Source organism: Salvelinus alpinus, chromosome 29 (assembly GCF_045679555.1).
Source record: "Salvelinus alpinus chromosome 29, SLU_Salpinus.1, whole genome shotgun sequence".
Classification (NCBI taxonomy): domain Eukaryota; kingdom Metazoa; phylum Chordata; class Actinopteri; order Salmoniformes; family Salmonidae; genus Salvelinus; species Salvelinus alpinus.
The window spans coordinates 30,167,386-30,190,452 of NC_092114.1; the positions used below are offsets into that span (position 1 = coordinate 30,167,386).

A 23,067-nucleotide genomic window follows, 5' to 3' on the forward strand; every position below is an offset into this window, starting at 1 on the left:
ACAACTGATACACCATCCCACAGCTCAAGAAATCCTCGAGCCAGGTCACCTGGAATACATACAGTGCCTTCGGGAAGTATTCAGATCCCTTGACTTTTTCCACATTTTGTTACATTACAGCCTTGTTCTAAAATTGATTAAATGGAACATTTTCCTCAGCAATCTACACACAATGGTGGTGTGGCGTGCTGGATGCTCCAGAGACTGCAGACAGAGTACTAAGTGCTCTCCCTTTAACTTGTACCAATGCCACCAGGAGTGCTGTGAGGCCTGGTCTATCTCCTGTCTCAGACTTGACGGTTCCCTCAACATGCCTGTCAACTCTGCCTGCTTTGGCCTGGAGAGTCTCTCCCTCCTGGCCCTGAGTGTAACTCTACTGGGCAGTCTACTCGTTAATCTACTAGCCTTCCTGTGACATTAGAGTCACTTTCCAATACAGATGGTTTAGTATAGATCGACTTAACTAAATGCATATTTCAGGTTTGTCTGATCCACTGCTTGATTGTCATTAGTTCTTTAATGTTTTCTTGACCTGTGAATATTAGGTATTGTGAAAATAAAACATATGTTTTTCCCAGCTTTATGGGGGAAGGGGGGGGTCATGGGTTTGAGTGGGCTGTTCTTCTGTGGGGATTACTGCCAGGGGATACGTAGGCCTACAGCTAACCATCTATGGACCAACTACTGTAAACAATTATTTATACTCAGACAATTAAACTCATACCTCAACTATGTTGATCCTTATATTTCTACGTATTTAATCAGGGTTATATCACTGTCAGGTTTACAAAAATAGGCATTTCAGATGGTGTGCAGTGTAGCTTTGGCTAAACCTTTAAAAGCCTGTTAGAGTAGTGGTCAGAAATAATGAATATTCACAAGATGGCGCTGTAGCACACTTCTATCCCAGAGCTATGGCTGTACAGGTAACTGCCAGAATAATAGAAACACTTGAGTAAATGAGGGATACAAAGTATATTGAAACCAGGTGCTTCCACACCGTTGTGGTTCGTGAGTTAATTAAGCAATTCACATCCCATCATGCTTAGGGTCATGTATAAATTGCTAGGCAGGCAATTATTTTGGCTACCATGGCTATGCCGCCGGCTATAGGGTGACAATGCACCCATCCACGGGGCACAAGTGGTCAATGAATGGTTTGATGAGCATAAAAACGACGTAAACCAATTGCCATGGCCATCTCAGTCACCAGATCCTGAGACAGGGGTTTCCACCACCATCAACAGAACACCAAGTTATGGATTTGCTCGTGGAAGAATGGTGCCGCATCCCTCCAATAGAGTTCCAAGCACTTGTAGAATCTATGCCAGGGTGCCTTGAAGCTGTTCTGGCTCGTTGTGGCCCATGTTGGTGTTTCCTTTATTTTGGCAGTTACCTGTAGTTTATTTCACGGTTGAGTGAGTTAATTCTGGGCGGAAAGAGGAAGCTGGATAAGTAGGCTGCTAGGGTAACTACGATGTTGCAACATTGTAACAACGGAGGAATTGGTGATTGAGTCCGGGTAAACAAAGCGGAAGACATTTTATAAATACTTTGATGACCTTGTAGTTGTTCTTGACTGCATTTACGTGGTGAACTTTCAAAACGGTGAGTAGTTTGGAATTGTTATTGAATCATGGCAACATTTATGTGTTGCGTCTGCTGAGTGAGTGCTAGTAACGTTAGCAACAAGTCAAATAGTTTTGATGATAGCTAGAGCTCACCGAGGAATGCCAAGAATGTCGTTGACTTTGTATTAGGCTACTGTGGTTTCAAACTGTTTAACCAAAAGTACGTTTAACCAATAGTATGTTTCTCATTTTTATGTGCAAAAATTATATGCGTATGTATTTCTCATGATGGGTTACTGTTACTTGAAACCAGTGGCGGTCGGTGCTGTTTAAGATGAGGGAGGACGATTTTAACTTTTCATTAACATGGCCTTATTTCTATTACAGCACATCGGACGACTGTCATTCATATTCCATTCACCCAGTTCAGTGTAACATCGATAGGTTTAGGCTACTACACGATTCTTTAATTTTCCCTATACACATCATGAGGTTGCTACAACCTAGCCTATGAATGAAAGTTTACAAGGTAGGTGCACACAGGTGGAGAGAGAATTATGAGGAGACTGACAGTGACGAATGTACAGACAGTGACACATTCAATAACGCCTGCATCTAGCGATCTAGGGTGTAATCATTAGCCCAACAGTTGCAAACAATAGTTTTTTTTTTATTGGACAAATTCGGGTATGTTTATCCCCATTCCATTTGCTTCCGTTTAAGAAATATTTTTCAACAAAATCGTCTGAATGAATCACGCGTATTCACGGTTCACTTTCATAGCAGCCACATTGTATTCCTTCTCGCATCTCTGCACTCCCCTCTGACCTTTCCCCTTCGCTTTTGGACATCAATGCACAACACAACAGCCTACATAGTCACCATATTAGCTAAAGTAATGTCATAGTCAACATAGCTAATAGAACTAATGCGTTAGTAAACCTGCTATAATCATGCATTAGTCATTAAGCAGTTTATCACTTTAAAAAAAAATATATATTTGAACCTTTATTTAACTAGGCAAGTCGGTTAAGAACAAATTCTTATTTACAATGACGGCCTACCCCGGCCAAACCCAGACGACACTGGGCCAATTGTGCGCCGCCCAATCGTGGCCGGTTGTGATACAGCCTGGAATCGAACCAGGGTGTCTGTAGTGACGCCTCTAGCACTGAGATGCAGTGCCTTAGACCGCTGCATCACTCGGGAGCCAACACAACACTTACACCGGCGGGCCCCGGTGGCAATAGATTAAGAAAACCAAAAGCATACTGTAGCAGGCTCAAGTGTGTAAGGTTTCCACATCCCCAAGTTCAATAACCAAACACGTACAGGGAACACAACAAGAATGCAAATGGGGAATTTATTAGGGATATTTGCACACGGTGGGAAAGGGGGATCCAGCAACCAGTTCGCAACAGGTAATCGTACAGGAGAATTCTTCCGCTTCTCACACTCTCCATAACACACGTTTCCCTCTCAGCACTCTCCCTCTTTGTGCAGCCCGCGTCCTCTTTTATCCCCAAGCTCTCAATGGCTTAATGATCCACCGGCTTGCCTCGTTGGGGCAAGAAGTCCATATAAGGCTCGGGGGTGGAGTCAGCGGGCTGCAAGATATCTTCCTTCAATCACCACTCCCCTCACCTCTCCCTGCCATCTGCCACAATACCTTGACTTGGAAGAGTTCCAATGTTGTGTTGGCTAGTCATAGCCAGCATAGCAAACATAGCATCCCTTTGTTTGAGCAGGGTGTTTGAGTAGGTTAAACTAGCTAGCTGCATTTGCTAGCAGTAAAACTGAAAGTGAAAAAATATTATTAACTTTCTCTCTTGCTTCTTCATTTTGGAATAAATTAATTTGTTCAAAACTGTACAACTATTGTCTTTCTCTCTTTTTGAGTCAACTACTCACCACATGTTATGCACTGCAGTGCTAGCTGTAGTTTATGCTTTCAGTACTAGAATAATTCTCTGATCCTTTGTGGACAACATGTCAGTTGCATCAGAGCTGCAAGAGCTCTGATAGGTTGGAGAACGTCCTCTGCAAGTTGTATAATTACTGTCTAAGTGTATGGAAGGGGGTGAGAACCATGAGCCTCCTAGGTTTTGTATTGAAGTTAGTGTATCCAGAGGAGGACGGAAGCTTGCTGTCCTCCAGCTACACCATGGTGCGACCCTACAGAGTGCTGTTGAGGCTACTGTAGGCCTTTTTTGCAAAATGGTGTGTTTTAAACTGTTATTTGGTGATGTGAATATATTTAGTATAGTTTTATCTGAAAATGATAACTTTTTAAATGTTTTACAATTGGTATTTTTATGAAATTAACTGAGGAGCCTCAACTGATTTTTTCATTTTCTCCCCTCTTTTCCTCTCTCCTTTCAGTGGCAAACCAGTTAGTGTGTGTGCACCTTTGTTACCATGCATGAGGATGAATGTCCAATCCAATGAGACCATGCTCTTTGAGGAAGAGGTGGACAAGACAAGTCGGGAGGTTGAAGAGGACAATGTGTCCAGGAAGATGGTTACTGTCAACTGGGACCAATGGGACAGGTTACTGCTGCCCTCTCCACTGGACTCTGGTGTGCACAGTCTGGACACAGTGTACGACAGAACCACCGTGATGATTGAGCAAGACCCTGTGGGTTCTACAACTGACAATAAAGAGGAAGAAGAAGACCTGATGATGTATCTAGACGAGGGATTTGAGACGGAGGACCGTGGAGGTCTGGAAGACCACTGGGAGGCCATGTCACAGGGGTACATCCACCACACCATCTCGCAGGACCAGATCCAGTTCACCATCAACCCTGGTTCCACACCCATGCCCCGGCACATCCAGGGGGCCACCATCACACTACACTCTGAGTGCCCAGATACCCACCACAGCGAGGTAAGCCTTTATATCCAAAGACCTGAAGACTTGTGTTAGCTCCTTGAGCTAATGCCAAGGCTTTGGCTCAGCGGGCTAACCCGTTTCAACCCCAGTTGGTCACATAAGACAGTTTAAAAATATATAATTATGGGGTAGATCAGCTTTAATATTGTAGATAGAAGCCACAATCTATCAATGCATCATTTCCAATCCCCCATATATAATTTTTTATTTATATATATTTTTAAATATATGTATATTATTTTAAATATATTTTCCTCCTTTGTTATTTTCCCCTAAACCTACCACCCCTCCCCTAATTAGAGTAAACTAATGGACAGCAATGCTTAGACTTCTACTTCCAGCTTATACATACTATATACAGTGGGGAGAACAAGTATTTGATACACTGCTGATTTTGCAGGTTTTCCTACTTCCAAAGCATGTAGAGGTCTGTAATTTTTTATCATAGGTACACTTCAACTGTGAGAGACGGAATCTAAAACAAAAATCCAGAAAATCACATTGTATGATTTTTAAGTAATTCATTTGCATTTTATTGCATTTTATTGTCAGTCATAACATGGCTAATAGGCTAGCGTATCTATTTATGTAGTCAGCTAAAAACATGGAGGCTAACGTTAGCTAGATAGCTAGCTGCTAGGAGGATGTCATGTAATGTAATTGGAGTAGTGGGTGAGTGACTGACTTTTTCCACTCATATCATTTTACGCTGGCTATACACAGCTAGAGATGCAGGTGTCATTTGGTTAGCAAGCAAGAACTTGAACGACTGTTATCCAGTTAGCATATCTCTTGCTTTTCCAAATTCACTCTGGTTATCTACTCCGATTTCAAACCACTCTCGTCTGAGTGTGCCAGAGCGTAGAATAACTGATGAATTTACGAAGGTGCAACACCCGCTAGATATGAACGGTGTCAGTACACTGTAGGCAAAAAAAGTAATAGTTAGTCACGAATGCGCCTAACCAGCTCTGCTACGGCGAGTAAAATGGTCAGTGAGGTGCCCTCATTTATTTTTGGAAATGGCTATCTAACAAGCTAGCCAACTTTAGCCAGTTAGCTTGGGTGCATACAGTACCAGTCAAAAGTTTGGACACCTTCTCATTCAAGGGTTTTTCTTGTAGAATAATAGTGAAGACATCAAAACTATGAAACAACACATATGGAATCATGTAGTAACCACAAAAGGGTAAAACAAATCTAAATACATTTTAGATTAATCAAAGTAGCCACCCTTTGCCTTGATGACAGCTTTGCACGCTCTTGGCATTCTCTCAACCAGCTTCACCTGGAATGCTTTTCCAACAGTATTGAAGGAGTTCCCACATATGCTAAGCACTTGTTGGCTTCTTTTCCTTCACTCTGCAGTCCAACTCATCCCAAACCATCTTAATTGGGTTGAGGTCGGGTGATTGTGGAGGTGTTAGGATAATTAAGTTTTCATGTTCTTTAACCAATTCAATTCAATTACTCAGTCTGCTATATCAGGATTTGTAGGATACTGATAGAAATAATAACAGACAGAGGCCCAGTCTACAATAGTCAAATGTTTATTTACGGGAACGTTCTCCCTATCATTTCCAGTACATTGGTTTATATACCTCACATTTCGTCATAAACGTCCCTCCTCCTCTCAGATACAATGGCAACATAGTTCACAAGTCTTCTTCTCATACATTGTCCGCCACCTGTTATACAATCTACTACAAGCCCAAGGTCTTCCCCTCCCTGGGTGGGGAGACTTCCATCGCTGTTATCAGTTTCACAGTGGTCACAAGTTGTCTGCCACAGTTCCTTGCCTACCAACAGTCCCTCTTTCTTATGGACAAACATGATTCATCAGACAGGATATAATTCTGTTAGTTATAATTCTACGTTAAATGTATACATCATTTAGTCATTATTCATCAAATTCCCATAACAGGAGGCCAGGTCATCTGATGCAGCACTCCATCTCTCTCCTTAGTCAAATAGCCCTTACAAAGCCTGGAGGTGTGACGGGTCATTGTCCTGTTGAAAAACAAATGATAGTCCCACTAAGCGTGAACCAGATGGGATAACGTATCGCTGCAGAATGCTGGGGTGGCCATGCTGGTTAAGTGTGCCTTGAATTCTAAATAAATTACAGACAGTGTCACCAGCAAAGCACCATCACACCTTCTCCATGCTTCATGGTGGGAGCCACACATGCAGAGATTCCGTTCACCTACTCTGCGTCTCACAAAAACCTGGCGGTTGGAACCAAAAATCTCAAATTTGGACTCATCAGACCAAAGGACAGATTTCCATCAGTCTAATGTCCATTGCTCGTGTTTCTTGGCCCAAGCAAGTCTCTTCTTATTATTGGTGTCCTTTAGTTGTTGTTTCTTTGTAACAATTCGACCACGAAGGACTGATTCACATCTATCACTCCAGTGTTAATGCTAAATTGTAATTATTTCGCCTCTATGGCCTATTTATTGCCTTATACCTCCCTACTCTTCTACATTTGCACACACTGTACATATATTTTTTGTATTGTGTTATTGACTGTACGTTTGTTTGTAACTCTGTTGTTTTTGTCGCACTGCTTTGCTTTATCTTGGCCAGGTCGCAGTTATAATTGAGAACTTGTTCTCAACTGGCCTACCTGGTTAAATATAGGTGAAATAAATAAATAAAATTCACACTGTCTCTTCTGAACAGTTGATGTTGAGATGTGTCTGTTACTTGAACTCTGGAGCCTTTATTTGGGCTGCAATTTGAGGCTGGTAACTCGAATGAACTTATCTTATTTTCCTCTGGCGGTCCTCATGAGAGCCAGTTTCATCATAGCACTTGATGTTTTTCGCGACTGCACTTGAAGAAAACGTTCAAAGTTCTTGAAATGTTCCGTATTGACTGACTTTCATGTCTTTAAAATAATGATGGACTGTCATTTCTCTTTGTTTATTTGAGCTGTTCTTGCCATAATATGGACTGGGTCTTTTACCAAATAGGGCTATCTTCTGTATACCAACCCTACCTTGTCACAACACAATTGATTGCCTCAAACACATTAAGAAGGAAAGAAATTCCACAAATTAACTTTTAACAAGGCACACCTGTTAATTGAAATGCATTCCATGATGCTGGTTGAGAGAATGCCAAGAGTGTGCAAAGCTGTCAAGGCAAAGGGTGGCTATTTTAGAAGAATCTGAAATAGAAATATATTTTGATTTGTTTAACACTTTTTTTGGGCTACTACATGATTCCATGTGTGTTTTTTCATAGTTTTGATGTTTTCACTAGTATTATACAGTGTAGAAAATGAAAGTGAAAGTAAAGAAAAACCCCTGAATGAGTTGCCCAAACTTTTGACAGGTACTGTATCTGCAGATATCCATTTAGGTGTATTTTGTGGCTTTTGGCCAATGCGTTCTAATGATTTAAAGTTGTGCTGTTTCAACTGCCTATAAACACACAGTCCAGTGTGTGGCAAATGGCTTGTTTACATAAAGGCGTACTGTAGCTCGGATTGGCTATGGCGCACCGGTCTGCGTAGACTCCGGTCTTGGACGAGACATATGTTTTTATTAGGTTTCATTTACTACAGTGTCTATTAATTGTCCAAATGCACGGCCACTTTCCCGCTCTATATTGCTGTAGAATTTTCACAAATGCGTTAGTATACTTAATTCCCAAACATTCTAAGAATTTATGAAAATGTGAAAATGACCATATCTAAGTGCTTGATTAATGTTTAAAAGGTGTCATATTCTTCCTGGGGAGTATATGAACAGATTTGAATAAGATTTCAAGTTGCTAAAATTCTGTTAGTTCCACTTTAATAGTGCTGTATTAGTGGACCGATGTAGCATCTGTAGCGCTGGGAAAAATATTTTTTCAGCACCCCCCTTGAAAATACAATTAAAGAATAAAAAATATAAGCAGCACCCCCACTCCCAAACTACATACTATGCCTGCGACCAAAAACAAGCTACATATGGGCAGTACCAAAACAAGTGATATAATGATTGTCTTTTTGCAGCAAAATCTGCCGAGCTGGGATGGTTGTATCCCCCATATACAGTGCGTTGGGAAAGTATTCAGACCCCTTGACTTTTTCTACATTTTGTTACATCACAGCTTTATTCGAAAATGTATTAAATACTTTTTTCCCTCATCAATCTATACACAATACCCCATAATGACAAAGAAAAAACAGGTTTTTAGAAAGTTTAGCAAATTTATATATATATATATTTTTTTTATACTTTATTTACATAAGTATTCAGACCCTTTGCTACGAGACTAGAAATTGAGCTCAGTTGCATCCTGTTTCCATTGATCATCCTTGAGATGTTTCTACAACTTGATTGGAGTCCACCTATGGTCAATTAAATTCATTGGACATATAAGGTCCCACAGTTGACAGTGCATGTCAGAGCAAAAACCAAGCCATGAGGTCGAAGGAATTGTCCATAGAGCTCCGAGACAGGATTGTGTCAAGGCACAGATCTGGGGAACGGTACCAACAAATTGCTGTAGCATTGAAGGTCCCCAAGAACAGTGGCATCATTCTTAAATGGAAGAAGTTTGGAACCACCAAGACTCTTCCTAGAACTGGCTGCCCAGCCAAACTGAGCAATCGGGGAAAAGGGCCTTGGTCAGAGGGATGACCAAGAACCCGATGGTCACTCTGACAGAGTTCCTCTGCGGAGATGGGAGAACCTTCCAGAAGGACAACCATCTTTGCAGCACTCCACCAATCAGGCCTTTATGGTAGAGTGGCCAGATGGAAGCCACTTCTCAGTAAAAGGCACATGACAGCCCGCTTGGAGTTTGCCAAAAGGCACCTAAAGACTCTCAGACCACGAGAAACAAGATTATCTGGTCTGATGAAACTAAGATTGAACTCTTTGGCTTCAATGCCCAGTGTCGCGTTTGGAGGAAACCTGGCACCATTCCTACAGTGAAGCATGGTGGTGGCAGCGTCATGCTGTGGGGATGTTTTTCAGCAGCAGGGATACTAGTCAGGATCGAGGGAAAGATGAACGGAGAAAAGTACAGAGATCCTTGATAAATACCTGCTCCAGAGTGCTCAGGACCTCAGACTGGGGCGAATGTTCACCTTCCAACAGGACAACGACCCTAAGCACATAGCCAAGACAACGCAGGAGTGGCTTGGGGACAAGTCTCTCAATGTCCTTGAGTGGCCTAGCCAGAGCCCGGACTTGAACACAATCGAACATCTCTGGAGAGACCTGAAAATAGCTGTGCAGCGACGCTCCCCATCCAACCTGACAGAGCTTGAGAGGATCTGCAGAGAAGAATGGGAGAAACTCCCCAAATACAGGTGTGCCAAGCTTCTTGCTTCATACCCAAGAAGACTCAAGGCTGTAATCGCTGCCTAAGGTGCTTCAACAAAGTACTGAGTACAGGGTCTGAATACGTATGTAAATGTAATATTTCTGTGTTTTTTTATTTTATAAATGTGCAACATGTTCTAAAAAACAGTTTTTCCTTTGTCATTATAGGGTATTGTGCTTAGACAATTATGTCAATTTTAGAATAAGGCTGTAACGTAACAAAATTTGGAAAAAGTCAAGGGATCTGAATACTTTCCGAATGCACTGTATATAACATTATATTGGTTGCAAGAATTTTGTATTATAATTAATTGGAAAAAATTGACCTTTTGAATCCGGTGTTTTGTGTATCAGTTCATAAACAATGTGCCATGGAATCGGTACATCGCAAATCTTTTCCCAACTCTTTTCCAATCTATATGGCACAGTTGTCATTTTTTTGGTCCTTAAAAATGAAACTGGTATGCTTTTTTTATTTATCACAATTGTCTTTAAACAATTTTGGTCTTTAATGCAGGGCCGACAAACAAGTTCCTTACCTTCTCCCCTTTCTACTTGCCTCCTCCATTTTTGCGGTAATGCTGCAATCAGTTGGTTGTAATTTTGGATAGAGCAAAAATTTCCATATTTTTGTTAATTGTTTGTGTGACATAATTCCACCAGTCCTATTTATGATATTATTTACAAGGATTGTGCCATTTGTATAATTTCTCAATTATATATTTTTAAATCAATTACTGTATTTGAGTTTAACCATAATATTTGTTGTAATTTTGTTCTGTCTTTTATGGTGCATTAAACAAAAATTGCACATAAGCCTGTTTTGATATCTGAGCATGTTCTGCATTTATTTGGACATGTTGTCCGGAAAACACACTCCTGGTATCCTGGTTGTGAGGAGGAGAGGCGCCGTTGCTCATTCACATAGAATGAGTATACAAAACATTAGGAACACCTTCCTAATATTGAGTTGAACCCCCCCCCTTTGATGTTCTTTGGTTGGTGGACCATTCTTGATACACACAGGAAACTTGAGTGTGAAAACCCCAGCAGCATTGCAGTTCTTGACACAAACCGGTGTGCCTAGCACCTACTACCGTACTATGTTCAAAGGCACTTACATTTTTTTGTCTTGCCTACTCACCCTCTGAATACCACAAATACACAATCAATGTCTCAAGGCTTAGAAATTATTTAACCTGTCTCTTCCACTTAATTTACACTGATTAAAGTGGATTTAACAAGTGATATCAATAAGAGAGCATAGCTTTCACCTGGATTCACCTGTTCAGTCTGTCATGGAAAGAGCAGGTGTTCTTAATGTCCCAGCCATTATGTCCTGAAGGATGTTGCAAGGCTATAGCTAGGCAGAGCCATTTGTAGTATTATTATATTATTTTAAATTACACCATGTTGAGAGTGTAGGCATCAACCCTTAGGGTAAACATTACATCGGGTTGGTCAGGCTCACACATGTGATGTCATATGATGTGCATTCTCAATCTGTGAATAACTGACAGACCCTCTTTGGCATATCACATATACACTAAGAAAAAAGGGTTCCAAAAATGTTCTTTAGCTGTCCTCATAGGAGAACCCTTTTTGGTTCCAGGTAAAATCCTTTTGGGTTCCATGTAGATAGAACCCTTTTGCACAGAGGATTCTTCATGGAACCCAAAAGGGTTCTGCCAGGAACGAAAAAGGGTTATTCAAAGGGTTCTCTTATGGGCACAGCCGAAGAACCATTTTAAGTTCTGAATAGCACCTAGTTTTTCTAAGAGTGTAGAACATGGAAGGGAGTAAGATGTCATTAAGTCACATCATCACTGAGAAAATAGACCATGCTAGGTTAGCAGCAGCACCATGTTCTGTGAAGGCGACAAGCCAACTGTTATGATGAAGTCCGTGAGTGAGAGGAAGAGACAGGAGAGGGGATTGGTTTGGGGCGGTGAAATTGGGCCATCCCGGGAACTAGCTCTGAAGCTTCTGTTTTCCCTCATCAGCCTCTCCCATCCAGAACCAATGAGTCATTATCTCAAGTTCTCTGCAGATGTCGAGATGAGAGGAATATTTCACTGCTCTCTATGCTCTACAGCCTCTTGGTTCTCTTTCTGTGAAGCTAATTAGGTCTCATTCATACATGTGCACTTCAATCTTCTCATATAAACCAATACAGCTAATTCATTTCCAGACTTGATGTAATGCTTGTCAAGTGTTACGTACCGGTAATTGCCATGTGCACTTCCTACATGTTAAGCGTATGTTTATGTATGTGGCGGTGTTCCATCTTTTCGACATAGGCAAAGAGTTGTTATATAAACTGTCTGTTCTGCAGGTGAAGCGTTACCAGTGTCTATACAAGGACTGTACTCGTACCTACAGCACAGCAGGGAACCTGCGGACCCACCAGAAGAGACACAGAGGAGAATACACATTTGTCTGCAACCAGTTGGGCTGTGACAAGGCCTTCCTCACCTCCTACAGTCTGAAGATCCACGTCCGCGTTCACACCAAGGAGAAACCCTTCGAATGTGATCAACAGGGCTGTGAGAAGGCCTACAACACACTGTACAGGTAAGAGTTAGACCAGTGTTTTCCAAACCATTGAATAGGCAGAGCAGGTACTCCAACCTAGCTGTCTTGCCTCCCCACATTTTTTCTTAATAGATTATTTCCAGGCCCACTGGCACCAAAATTGTCAACTGAAAGCAATCGTAGTCAAACGATTGTAATCAAATCAAAATCAAATCAAAGGGGGTAGTCTTCCTGCCATGGAATAAGAGAAGTGTCACGTGATGTTTCATCAGTCATAAGTTCGGCACTCTCCTGACCCCCCGACCTCAAAGTTAATGAACATATCCTAGTGGCCTTTGGTATGCTGACCCCAAGTAAAGCCACAGCTCTGTGACTATCTGTTGGTGTGCTGAACTGCAAACATCAGCTGTGTCAATTCCATCTGTTGTGATTGTGTTGATGTGCAGGCTAAAAGCCCACCAGAGACTGCACACAGGGAACACGTTTAACTGTGAGTCAGATGGATGCACCAAGTACTTCACCACCCTGAGTGACCTGAGGAAACACATCCGGACACACTCCAAGGAGAAGCCCTTCAGGTGAGCTCACAAGTTTTCAGTGGGTTGAATGAACAAATGAACGCGTGCATAAATGGACACAAATAACCTAATTTTGTGTTGTTTTCTCCCCAGGTGTGATAATCCTGGCTGTTACAAGACTTTCACCTCTAGTGACCATCTCCAAACACACTTCCTGGGACACACAGGTACAGGTGTGTATAACAGGAATTGTGCGGAGAGAGTGGGGATACATTACATGCTCCTTTAGCTCAAACCCTGTTTATTTTGAAATAAGACTAGGAAGAGTTGAAAACCGTTTGTCCAGAGATTCAGATACAACAATACGTTGTAGCACTTCTCTTTCCTCCCCGCTACGCTTTACTGAGTATTCCTAATGGAGTATGGCTTCCTCCTACTATGTGTATGTATGTGTGTGTGTTGAAAACATCAGAGTTTATTTCAGCCCAGTAGATAGGCCTTACAACTGCTCATCTCCCCAGATTCTTATTGGCCCATTTATTTTCCTAACGCCCTGTCAGTGAATCCTGGTGAGCCTATTTATCCACATCCAGCAGAGTGCTGAGATCACGCACACATAAGAGGATGGCTTCAATGTAGCAGATACATGCTATGGCATGGAATGTAGAGTAGAGACACTACCTATTGACAACACTGACTGCATAATGACACGCGCACACACACACACACAAAACAGTCCCAAAAGTCCAAACCCCCCCAAATACTATTTGAATCCAAGTCTGATTGCTGCTGCTGTTGTTGTGGTGGAGCTTGGTGGTGAAGAACACAGCTATTAATACTGCTGCTTCCTCTGGGGCCCTGGCTCTCTCTCCTCTCTCTCTCTCTCTCTCTCTCTCTCTCCTCTCTCTCTCTCTCTCTCTCCTCTCTCTCTCATCAAATATACACACACATAGACACAGATCAAATATACACACACATACATACTTGTTTTCTCTCACACTACATTCTGACTATAACACTGTCTGTCATTTGTCTTTCTAGCCTGTTCCTCTGATACCAGAGAACCCAACAAACTATTCCTCCCTTCGAGGAGCTATGAGTATCAGATGGGGTCTCTTTAGTTAACCATTGCATGTGATCTGTGAATGCATGGAGACATCTGTAAACTCACATTGATTTCAGAGGCTGAGGAAACATGGTCAGCTGTTTGGTTGGCTTCCCACTGGAAGTTTCCATCTGTAAGATGCAGAACTGCTTGTCTGTGCTTGCCTGTTTCTCAGACAACGTTAGTGGCTTGAACCTACTTGCCCTTTTCCCCAAAAAACACAGGCCTCAAGGCACTAAAAAGTCTACGTCACCATAGTCATGTTACTAATGTTCCTTGTCATTATGCATGGTCTTGTATATTGCTGACAGTATTTCTATATCCTCTCACCTTCAACCGTGAGGCTAAGAGTTGTGGATGCAAATTACCTTTCTATCTCCAAGCTGGGACTATTTCTCAAATTATGTGTCTGGAAGCAACAAGGTCGGCTGCAGTATAAGAGAGACCAATAAAAGTAATGTGTGTGTGTGTGTGTGTGTGTGTTATTTCTCCTAGGCGAGCCACCCCTCCTTCAGGTGGACACAGACGGTGATAACTCCCTAAGCTCCTCCAACAGCCTTAGGGACAACATCAAAGGTCACGACCCTGGACCGTCAGCTGACATCACTGACAGCCACTCTCTCTCAGAGGTGAGTCCTCCCACCATGTGACTGAAAATGGCACTTAATGATGCTTTGACAATGACACATTTAATCTGTTTCTGTCTCATACAGTGGCTTGCAAAAGTATTCACCCCCCTTGGCATTTTACCTATTTTGTTGCCTTACAACCTGGAATTCAAATGGATTTTTGGGGGGGTTTGTATCATTTGATTTGATTTACACAACATGCCTTCCACTTTGAAGATGCAAAATATTTTTTATTGTGAAACAAACAAGAAATAAGACACAAAAACTGAAAACTGGAGCGTGCATAACTATTCACCCCCTCAAAGTCAACACTTTGTAGAGCCACCTTTTGCAGCAATTACAGCTGCAAGTCTCTTGGAGTATGTCTCTGTAAGCTTGGCACATCTAGCCACTGGGATTTTTGCCCATTCTTCAAGGCAAAACTGCTTCAGCTCCTTCAAGTTGGATGGGTTCTCAAATGGATTGAGGTCTGGGCTTTGACTAGGACATTCCAAGGCATTTAAATGTTTCCCCTTAAACCACTCGAGTGTTGCTTTAGCTGTATGCTTAGGGTCATTGTCCTGCTGGAAGGTGAACCTCTGTCCCAGTCTCAAATCTCTGGAAGACTGAAACAGGTTTCCCTCAAGAATTTCCCTGTATTTAGCGCCATCCATCATTCCTTAAATTCTGACCAGTTTCCCAGTCCCTGCCGATGGAAAAACAACCCCACAGCATGATGCTGCAACCACCATGCTTCACTGTGGGGATGGCGTTCTCGGGGTGATGAGAGGTGTTGGGTTTGCGCCAGACATAGCGTTTTCCTTGATGGCCAAAAAGCTACATTTTAGTCTCATCTGACCAGAGTACCTTCTTCCATATGTTTGGGGAGTTTCCCACATGCTTTTGGCGAACCACAAACATGTTTGCTTATTCTTTTCTTGAAGCAATGGCTTTTTTTTCTGGCCACTCTTCCGTAAAGCACAGCTCTGTGGAGTGTACGGCTTGAAGTGGTCCTATGGACAGAAGTGGTCCTATGGACAGATATTTTTTTAAATTTCACTTCACCAATTTGGACTATTTTGTGAATATCCTTAACATGAAATCCAAATAAAAATCCATTTAAATTACAGGTTGTAATGCAACAAAATAGGAAAACGCCAAGGGGGATAAATGCTTTTGCAAGGCACTGTATGTGTCAAGTCTATTACTGATCCAATATCAATACAATCAATATATTTGCTCTATTTTTCTCCAGTTTAAATCTGTTCTCAACTTGCAGTTATCTCTAATCACCTCCTTATAATCAATCAATAATCCTGTTTTGAAACACAGGATTTGAATCCTCGTTCCCCATGTCTCAGTGATATGAGCCTGATTTCCACTGATTCTCAGCTCAGAGAAAATAATGTAAGTCATTTTGTACCTCTTTCTTTCCACATTTTCAATATCACACACTGAGTCTGAATCAATATATCACCATTCAATATGTCTTAAAGACATGCATACAGTTAGCACTATGCTATTGGCTATATAGACGCTATTAGAGACCACAGCCATGTCTCTGGTCTAACTATACATGTCAATGTTGTTCATACTGTATGGTAATGTAAATATAATATGGTAACTAAGACATGTACTGTACAGTGCCTTCGGAAAGTATTCAGACCCCTTGACTTTTCCCAGCCTTATTCTAAAATGGATGAAAAGATAAATAAAAAATCCCCATAACGACAAAGCAAAAACAGGTTGTTAGAAATGTTAGCTAATTTATTACAAATAAAAAATTTAAATATTACATTTACGTTAGTGTTCAGACCCTTTACTCAGTACTTTGTTGAAGCACCTTTGGAAGCGATTACAGCCTTGTGTCTTCTTGGGTATGACGCTACAAGCTTGACACACCTGTATTTGAGGAGTTTCTCTCATTCTTCTCTGCAAATCCTCTCAAGCTCTGTCAGGTTGGATGGGGAGTGTCGCTGCACAGCTATTTTCAGGTCTCTGCAAAGATGATAGATTGGGTGCAAGTCCGGGCTCTGGCTGGGCCACTCAAGGACATTGAGAGACTTGTCCCCAAGCCACTCCTGCGTTGTAGGGATGGTTACAGGTTTCCTCCAGACGTGACACTTGGCATTCAGGCGAAAGAGTTCAATCTTGGTTTCATCAAACCAGAGAATCTTGTTTCTCATGGTCTGAGAGTCTTTAGGTGCCTTTTGGCAAACTCCAATCGGGCTGTCATGTGCCTCTTACTGAGGAGTGGCTTCCGTCTGCCCACTCCACCATAAAGGCCTGATTTGTGGAGTGCTGCAGAAATGGTTGTCCTTATGGAAGATTGTCACATCTCCGCAGAGGAACTCTGTCAGAGAGACCATTCGGGTTCTTGGTCACCTCCCTGACCAAGGCCCTTCTCCCCCGATTGCTCAGTTTGGCCGGGCGGCCAGCTCTAGGAAGAGTCTTGGTAGTTCCAAACTTCTTCCATTTAATAATGATGGAGGCCACTGTTTATTCATGGGGACCTTCAATGCTGCAGACATGTGTTGGTACCCTTCCCTAGATCTGTGCCTTGACACAATCCTGTCTCGGAGCTCTACGGACAATTACTTCCACCTGATGGCTTGGTTTTTGCTCTTACATGCACTGTCAACTGTGGGACCTTATATAGACAGGTGTGTGCCTTTCCAAATCATGTCCAATAAATTGAATTTACCACAGGTGGATTCCAATCAAGTTTTAGAAACATCTCAAGGATGATCAATGGAGACTGCATGCACCTGAGCTCAATTATGAGTCACGGAGCAAAGGTTCTGAATAGTTACAGTACCAGTCAAAAGTTTGGACACACCTATTCATTCCAGTGTTTTTATTTGTACCTTTTTTGTACATTGTAGAATAATAGTGAAGACATCAAAACTTTGAAATAACACACATGTAGTAACCAAAAAAGTGTTAAACAAATCAACATTTATTTTATATTTCAGATTCTTCAAAGTAGCCACCCTTTGCCTTGATGACAGCTTTGCACACACTTGGCATTATCTCAACCAGATTCATGAGGTAGTCACCTGGAATGCATTTCAATTAACATGTGGGCCTTGTTAAAAGTTAATTTGTGGAATTTCTTTCCTTCTTAATGTGTTTGAGCCAATCAGTTGTGTCGTGACAAGGTAGAGGTGGTATACAGAAGATAGCCATATTTGGTAAAAGGCCTAGTCCATATTATGGCAAGAACAGCTCAAATAAGCAAAGACATGAAGGTAAGTCAATCTGAAAAATGTCAAAAACTTTGAAAGTTTCTTAAAGTGCAGTCGCAAAAACCATCAAGAGCTAAGGAAACTTGCTCTCATGAGGACTGCCACAGGAACGGAAGACCCAGAGGATAAGTTCATTAGAGTTAACTGCACCTGAGATTACAGCCCAAATAAATGCTTCAGAGTTCAAATACCAGACACCATCTCAACATCAACTGTTCAGAGGAGACTGTGTGAATCAGGATTACATGGTCGAATTGCTGCAAAGAAACTTCTACTAAAGGACACCAATAAGAAGAAGAATAGACTTGCTTGGGCCAAGAAACACGAGCAATGGACATTAGACCAGTGGAAATGTGTCCTTTGGTCTGATGAGTCCAAATCTGAGATTTTTGGTTCCAACTGCATGTCTTTGTGAGACGCAGAGTAGGTGAACGGATGATCTCCCCATTTGTGGTTCCCACCGTGAAGCATGGAGGAGGTGGTGTGATGGTGTGCGGGTGCTTTGCTGGTGATACTGTCTGTGATTTATTTAGAATTCAAGTCACACTTAACCAGCATGGCTACCACAGCATTCTGCAGCGATATGCCATCCCATCTAGTTTGCGCTTAGTGGGACTATCACTTGTTTTTCAACAGGACAATGACCCAAAACACCTCCAGGCTGTGTTAGGGCTATTTGACCAAGAAGGAGAGGATGGAGTGCTGCATCAGATAACATGGCCTCCACAATCACCCAACCTCAACCCAATTGAGATGGTTTGGGATGAGTTGTACTGCAGAGTGAAGGAAAAGCAGCCAACAAGTGCTCAGCATATGTGGGAACTCCTTCAAGACTGTTGGAAAAGCATTCCTCATGAAACTGGTTGAGAGAATGCTAAGAGTGTGCAAAGCTGTGATCAAGTTAAAGGGTGGCTTCTTTGAAGAATCTCAAAAATAAAATATAATGTGATTTGTTTAACACTTTTTTGGTTACTACTTGATTCCATATGTGTTATTTCATAGCTTTGATGTCTTCTACTATTATTATGTAGAAAATAAAATGTATGTAGAAAATAAAAATAAAGAAAATAAAGAAAAACCCTTGAATGAGTAGGTGTGTCCAAACTGTTGATGGGTATTGTATGTAAATATCGTATTTCAGATTTCTATTTTTAAGGACTTTGCAAAAAAATCGAAAAACATGTTTTCGCTTTGTCATTATTCAGTATTGTGGGTAGATTAATGAGTGAACAAAATCATTTAATACATTTTAGAATAAGGCTGCAACGTAACAAAATGTTTAAAAAGTCAAGGTCTGAATACTTTCCGAATGCACTGTATTTGTTTTGGTCAAGGCAACTGTAGGCTGGCTTTTCTAACGTTACTCTGCTGCTGTCTTGTCCCTGTGGCAGTCTGATGCCCTGGATCTGATGTTTGAGTTGCTGTTTCAAGACAAGCCCCAGACACAGGGTGAGTACTGTACTATGTTGTGGTGAACACCACCAGTGCTTTGTCATCTAAATGACTTGTCTCCTGTTTAGCCCTTCAAACCCCTTATTTCCTCTCCCCTATTTTCTCCAGGTGTGTCGTCGTTGGCAGTGCCCTCATGTAGTTTGGAGAACCCATCTCCAACCGTGGTGCTCCCAGAAGCATCTCCCTGTTTTATCTCTACCTGTCCTGCCCCCTCTGACTCTCTCCCTGGTGAACCCTGTCCTGTACCCCAGCCCATCGCTGTCCTCACCCCTGGTGAACCCTGTCCAGTTCCTGTCGCTGTCTCTCCCATGATCAGTGAAATAACTAAACATGATGTGAATCCAGAACAGCTGTCCAACCAGAGCCTATTACAACAGCCAGCCGCATCTGTCTATTACCAACCTAGCTCCAATCAGAGCCTACTACCACAGCCAACCAACCAGAGCCTCCTTCCACAGCAGAGCCTACGACTAGAGCTAACCACCACCCTCCATTCACAACCAGGCTCCACCCAGCGCCTCCTACTAGAGCCAACCACCACCCTCCATTCACAACCAGGCTCCACCCAGAGCCTACTACTACAGCCAGCTGAGACGCCTTCCATCTATTCGCAACCAGGCCCATACCCTCCACCCCCCAGCTCCTCCATCCAGGCCCCACTAACACCCCTTTCCCTGGGGCACTTTGCTCCTCCTACTGTCCCTGCCCAGAGTACCCTCCAGCCCCTGACCTTGTCCACACAGAACCTCCAGTGGCTGTTTAACAGTGTCAATGACCAGAGGCAGCGGGACACACAGACACAGCTATTAGTAAGTCATCATTAACAAGTTACTAATACGTTATTATAATTATTACAAGTTAGGCCCGTTATAAGCTACACTACATGACCAAAGCTATGTGGTCACCTGCTCGTCGAACATCTCATTCCAAATTCATGGGCATTAATATGGAGTTGGTCCACCATTTCCTGCTATAACAGCCTCCACTCTTCTGGGAAGGCTTTCCACTACATGTTGGAACATTGCTGCGTGGTCTTGCGTCCATTCAGCCAGAAGAGCATTAGTGAGGTCGGGCACTGATGTTGGGCGATTAGGCCTGGCTCGCAGTCGGCTTTCCTATTCGTCCCAAAGGTGTTCGATGGGGTTGAGGTCAGGGCTCTGTGCAGACCAGTCAAGTTATTCCACACCGATCTCGACAAACAATTTCTGTATGGACCTCGCTTTGTGCACGAGGGCATTGTCATGCTGAAACAGGAAAGGGCCTTCCCCAAATTGTTGCCACAAAGTTGGAAGCACAGAATCATCTAGAATGTCATTGTATGCTGTAGCATTAAGATTTCCCTTCACTGGAACTAAGGGGCCCGAATCATGAAAAACAGCCCCAGACCATTATTCCTCCTCCACCAAAATTTTGGCACTATGCATTGCGGCAGGTAGCGTTCTCCTGGCATCCGCCAAACCTAGATTAGTCCGTCGTACTGCCAGATGGTGAAGCTTGATTCATCACTCCAGAGATTGCGTTTCCACTGCTCCAGAGTCCAATGGTGGCGAGCTTTACACCAAGCCAGATGACGCTTGGCATTGCGCATGTTGATCTTAGGCTTGTGTGCGGCAGCTCGGCCATGGAAACCCATTTCACGAAGCTCCCGATGAACAGTTCTTGTGCTGACGTTGCTTCCAGAGGCAATTTGGAACTCGGTAGTGAGTGTTGCAACCGAGGACAGATGATTTTTCTCGCTACGCGTTTCCGCACTCGCCAGTCCCGTTCTGTGAGCTTGTGTGGCCTACCACACAACGGGTGTGACTGAAATAGCCGAATCCACTAATTTGAAGGGGTGTCCTCATACTTTTGTGTATATGTATATATATATATATATATATATATATATATATATATATTATAACAGCTAATACATTTAGGTTTGCTAGCAGATGTTGGTCTAATAATATCACGTTCCTTCATGTTTTTATAGGCACATTTTTTATGAATTGATCTTTTTGTTGTCAGTATTGTCCGTATTTATTGGTGTCATTATTCTAGATGATTTATTGAAACCTGGAGTGCAGTAAAGCCAGCTAATTAGAATATGGAGAGGGTCAACCAAACACTGGCCTTTTCATTAGGCTATGGAGAGAGACTGTCCAATCACTGGCCTGCTGGATCTCATCCAGTCCAGCTGTTCATTGACCATCAGTTGTTTTAATGAAACTTTCCTCTTTTTAGCCACGAGGCATTGGCGTTCTGTTAATCATATGCTGAACATGCTGTCTTCTCTTGTCCTGTTGAATTTCAGCAACAACACAGTGGCTCGACACAAGAGAAGCTCTATTTCACCACAGCAATACCTATGGGAGGGAACACAGGTCATTTACTGAGATTCATCTTTTACTTTGTTATATTTACCGATATAAACCTCTGATGTATTTAGGTGTGCTTTTTACACTAGTATTCTACATTTTGATAATTTCAATGAATTTGATCGCTAAACATTATCAGTTGCAGAGCTGTAGATATTGTAATGCTACCTACAAGACCGTATCTGTGAGGTTGTTGCACTGTACAATTTTTATGGATGTATGACTTTTTAAAACCGTTATTTGACGTGCCCTCTGTCTTGTGTTCTAGGGACAGCTCTGCAACAGCTAGGCCTGCGTCTGCCTGTCATCATCATCAGACAGGGAGAGTCATGCCAGTGTCGGTGCCCCTGCAGAGATGGCAGCACAGCATCAGACACAGAGAAACAGACTGGTTGTCAACCTACTGGTGAACCCTCTGGTGCCCAGGTCAAGCAGCCCCAGGACCTATCAACCCAGGACCCACCGCCACAGCCCCAGCAGCCTCAACCTCCACCTCCACCTGTACCTCCTTGATGAAAATTCAAGTCAACCTTTTGATAGTGAAGAAACTGTTCCTGTTACTTATCCACCTGAGACATCTTATATGCACTGTGCTGTGTACTTAACTCTTTCTGTTGTTAATACCTAGTTCAGGATCAGGTCTCCCTACCCTGTCCCCATAACCTTAACCAACAGTAACCCCATACTAGTTGCTGAGGGTAGAAAGCAATCAAATGCTGCATTTCAGTGTAGATCGGTCAGTGTAGATCGGGTCAATGCAGGTTATCTACAGTTTTTTATTTTGATTTATGACATGTCTGGTAGCGTTCAATTATGAGTTGGGCTAGAACAGTGGCTGGCCGCTGAGTGTAGTGTGGAAAACATTTGACTCAAGCACAAATCCTCTGTAGCAATATTCCACTTTACATCTAGTCCCGCTGGAAACATTAAGGGTGACATTTATTTTTGATGGCACAGAAAGAAAAAGCGCTGCACGGGGAATATCACTCCCCATGCAGTACTTGGCATTGCAGTTTTTGTCAAATGTTTGTGAACTGCTAAATGTTCTGGGATGGTGTGCGGCATGTATCTGTTCCATTTCTTTATGAACCTGCAAATGATCTGGAGATGTAAGTGCTGCTATAACAATATAGTGTATTTAGACATGAGCAAACTAACCTGGCAAAGAACACATTTTGAGTTTTTCTTGAATGTTCAAAATATAACCGTTTTTAACATTTCATTTTCTATGTAATGTCATCTGTTTACTGTTTATTTACTTACTGCCGTTTTGATCAGAGGGACAGGTTAGCTGAGGTGACTGCATCAGGCCCCCTGTGGAGCTCTGAAGAGTTTATATGTTTTTCAGAACAAAAAATCCCTTTGATTTTGCCTCTTTGAATCTTGTTCTGCATTATTGAACTAGCTTAATTGGCTTCCTGTTTTTAAATGCTTTGGTTTGGAACTC

General features: G+C 42.3%; 1 protein-coding gene across 4 annotated transcripts; it reads left to right on the forward strand.

The window, feature by feature from the left end:
- The first annotated feature begins 1,147 nt into the window (after window positions 1–1,147).
- On the forward strand, window positions 1,148–22,991 carry LOC139558409 (metal regulatory transcription factor 1-like). Of its 4 annotated transcripts, none has more exons than XM_071373517.1 (11): window positions 1,149–1,608; window positions 3,954–4,461; window positions 12,133–12,371; window positions 12,779–12,910; window positions 13,004–13,077; window positions 14,451–14,584; window positions 15,896–15,970; window positions 19,203–19,260; window positions 19,372–20,072; window positions 21,557–21,626; window positions 21,889–22,991. In XM_071373517.1, the coding sequence occupies exons 2-11, from the start codon at window positions 3,994–3,996 to the stop codon at window positions 22,131–22,133; spliced, it is 2,196 nt and encodes a 731-aa protein (XP_071229618.1). In that variant the 5' UTR covers window positions 1,149–1,608; window positions 3,954–3,993; the 3' UTR covers window positions 22,134–22,991. The 4 variants fall into 4 exon arrangements, with proteins under 4 accessions (XP_071229620.1, XP_071229618.1, XP_071229619.1 ...); XM_071373516.1 differs by having other exon boundaries at window positions 1,152–1,608; window positions 13,004–13,083; XM_071373518.1 differs by lacking the exon at window positions 15,896–15,970 and having other exon boundaries at window positions 1,150–1,608; window positions 13,004–13,083.
- Window positions 22,992–23,067: the final 76 nt, after the last annotated feature.

Excerpts from the sequence above, each read along its gene's own strand:
- LOC139558409 (XM_071373516.1), top strand. The coding sequence starts at position 3,994 with ATGAGGATGAATGTCCAATCCAATGAGACCATGCTCTTTGAGGAAGAG. Across the intron at positions 14,585-15,895 it reads ACAGCCACTCTCTCTCAGAG|GATTTGAATCCTCGTTCCCC; the intron begins GTGAGTCCTCCC and ends TTTGAAACACAG. Across the intron at positions 15,971-19,202 it reads CTCAGCTCAGAGAAAATAAT|TCTGATGCCCTGGATCTGAT; the intron begins GTAAGTCATTTT and ends TCCCTGTGGCAG.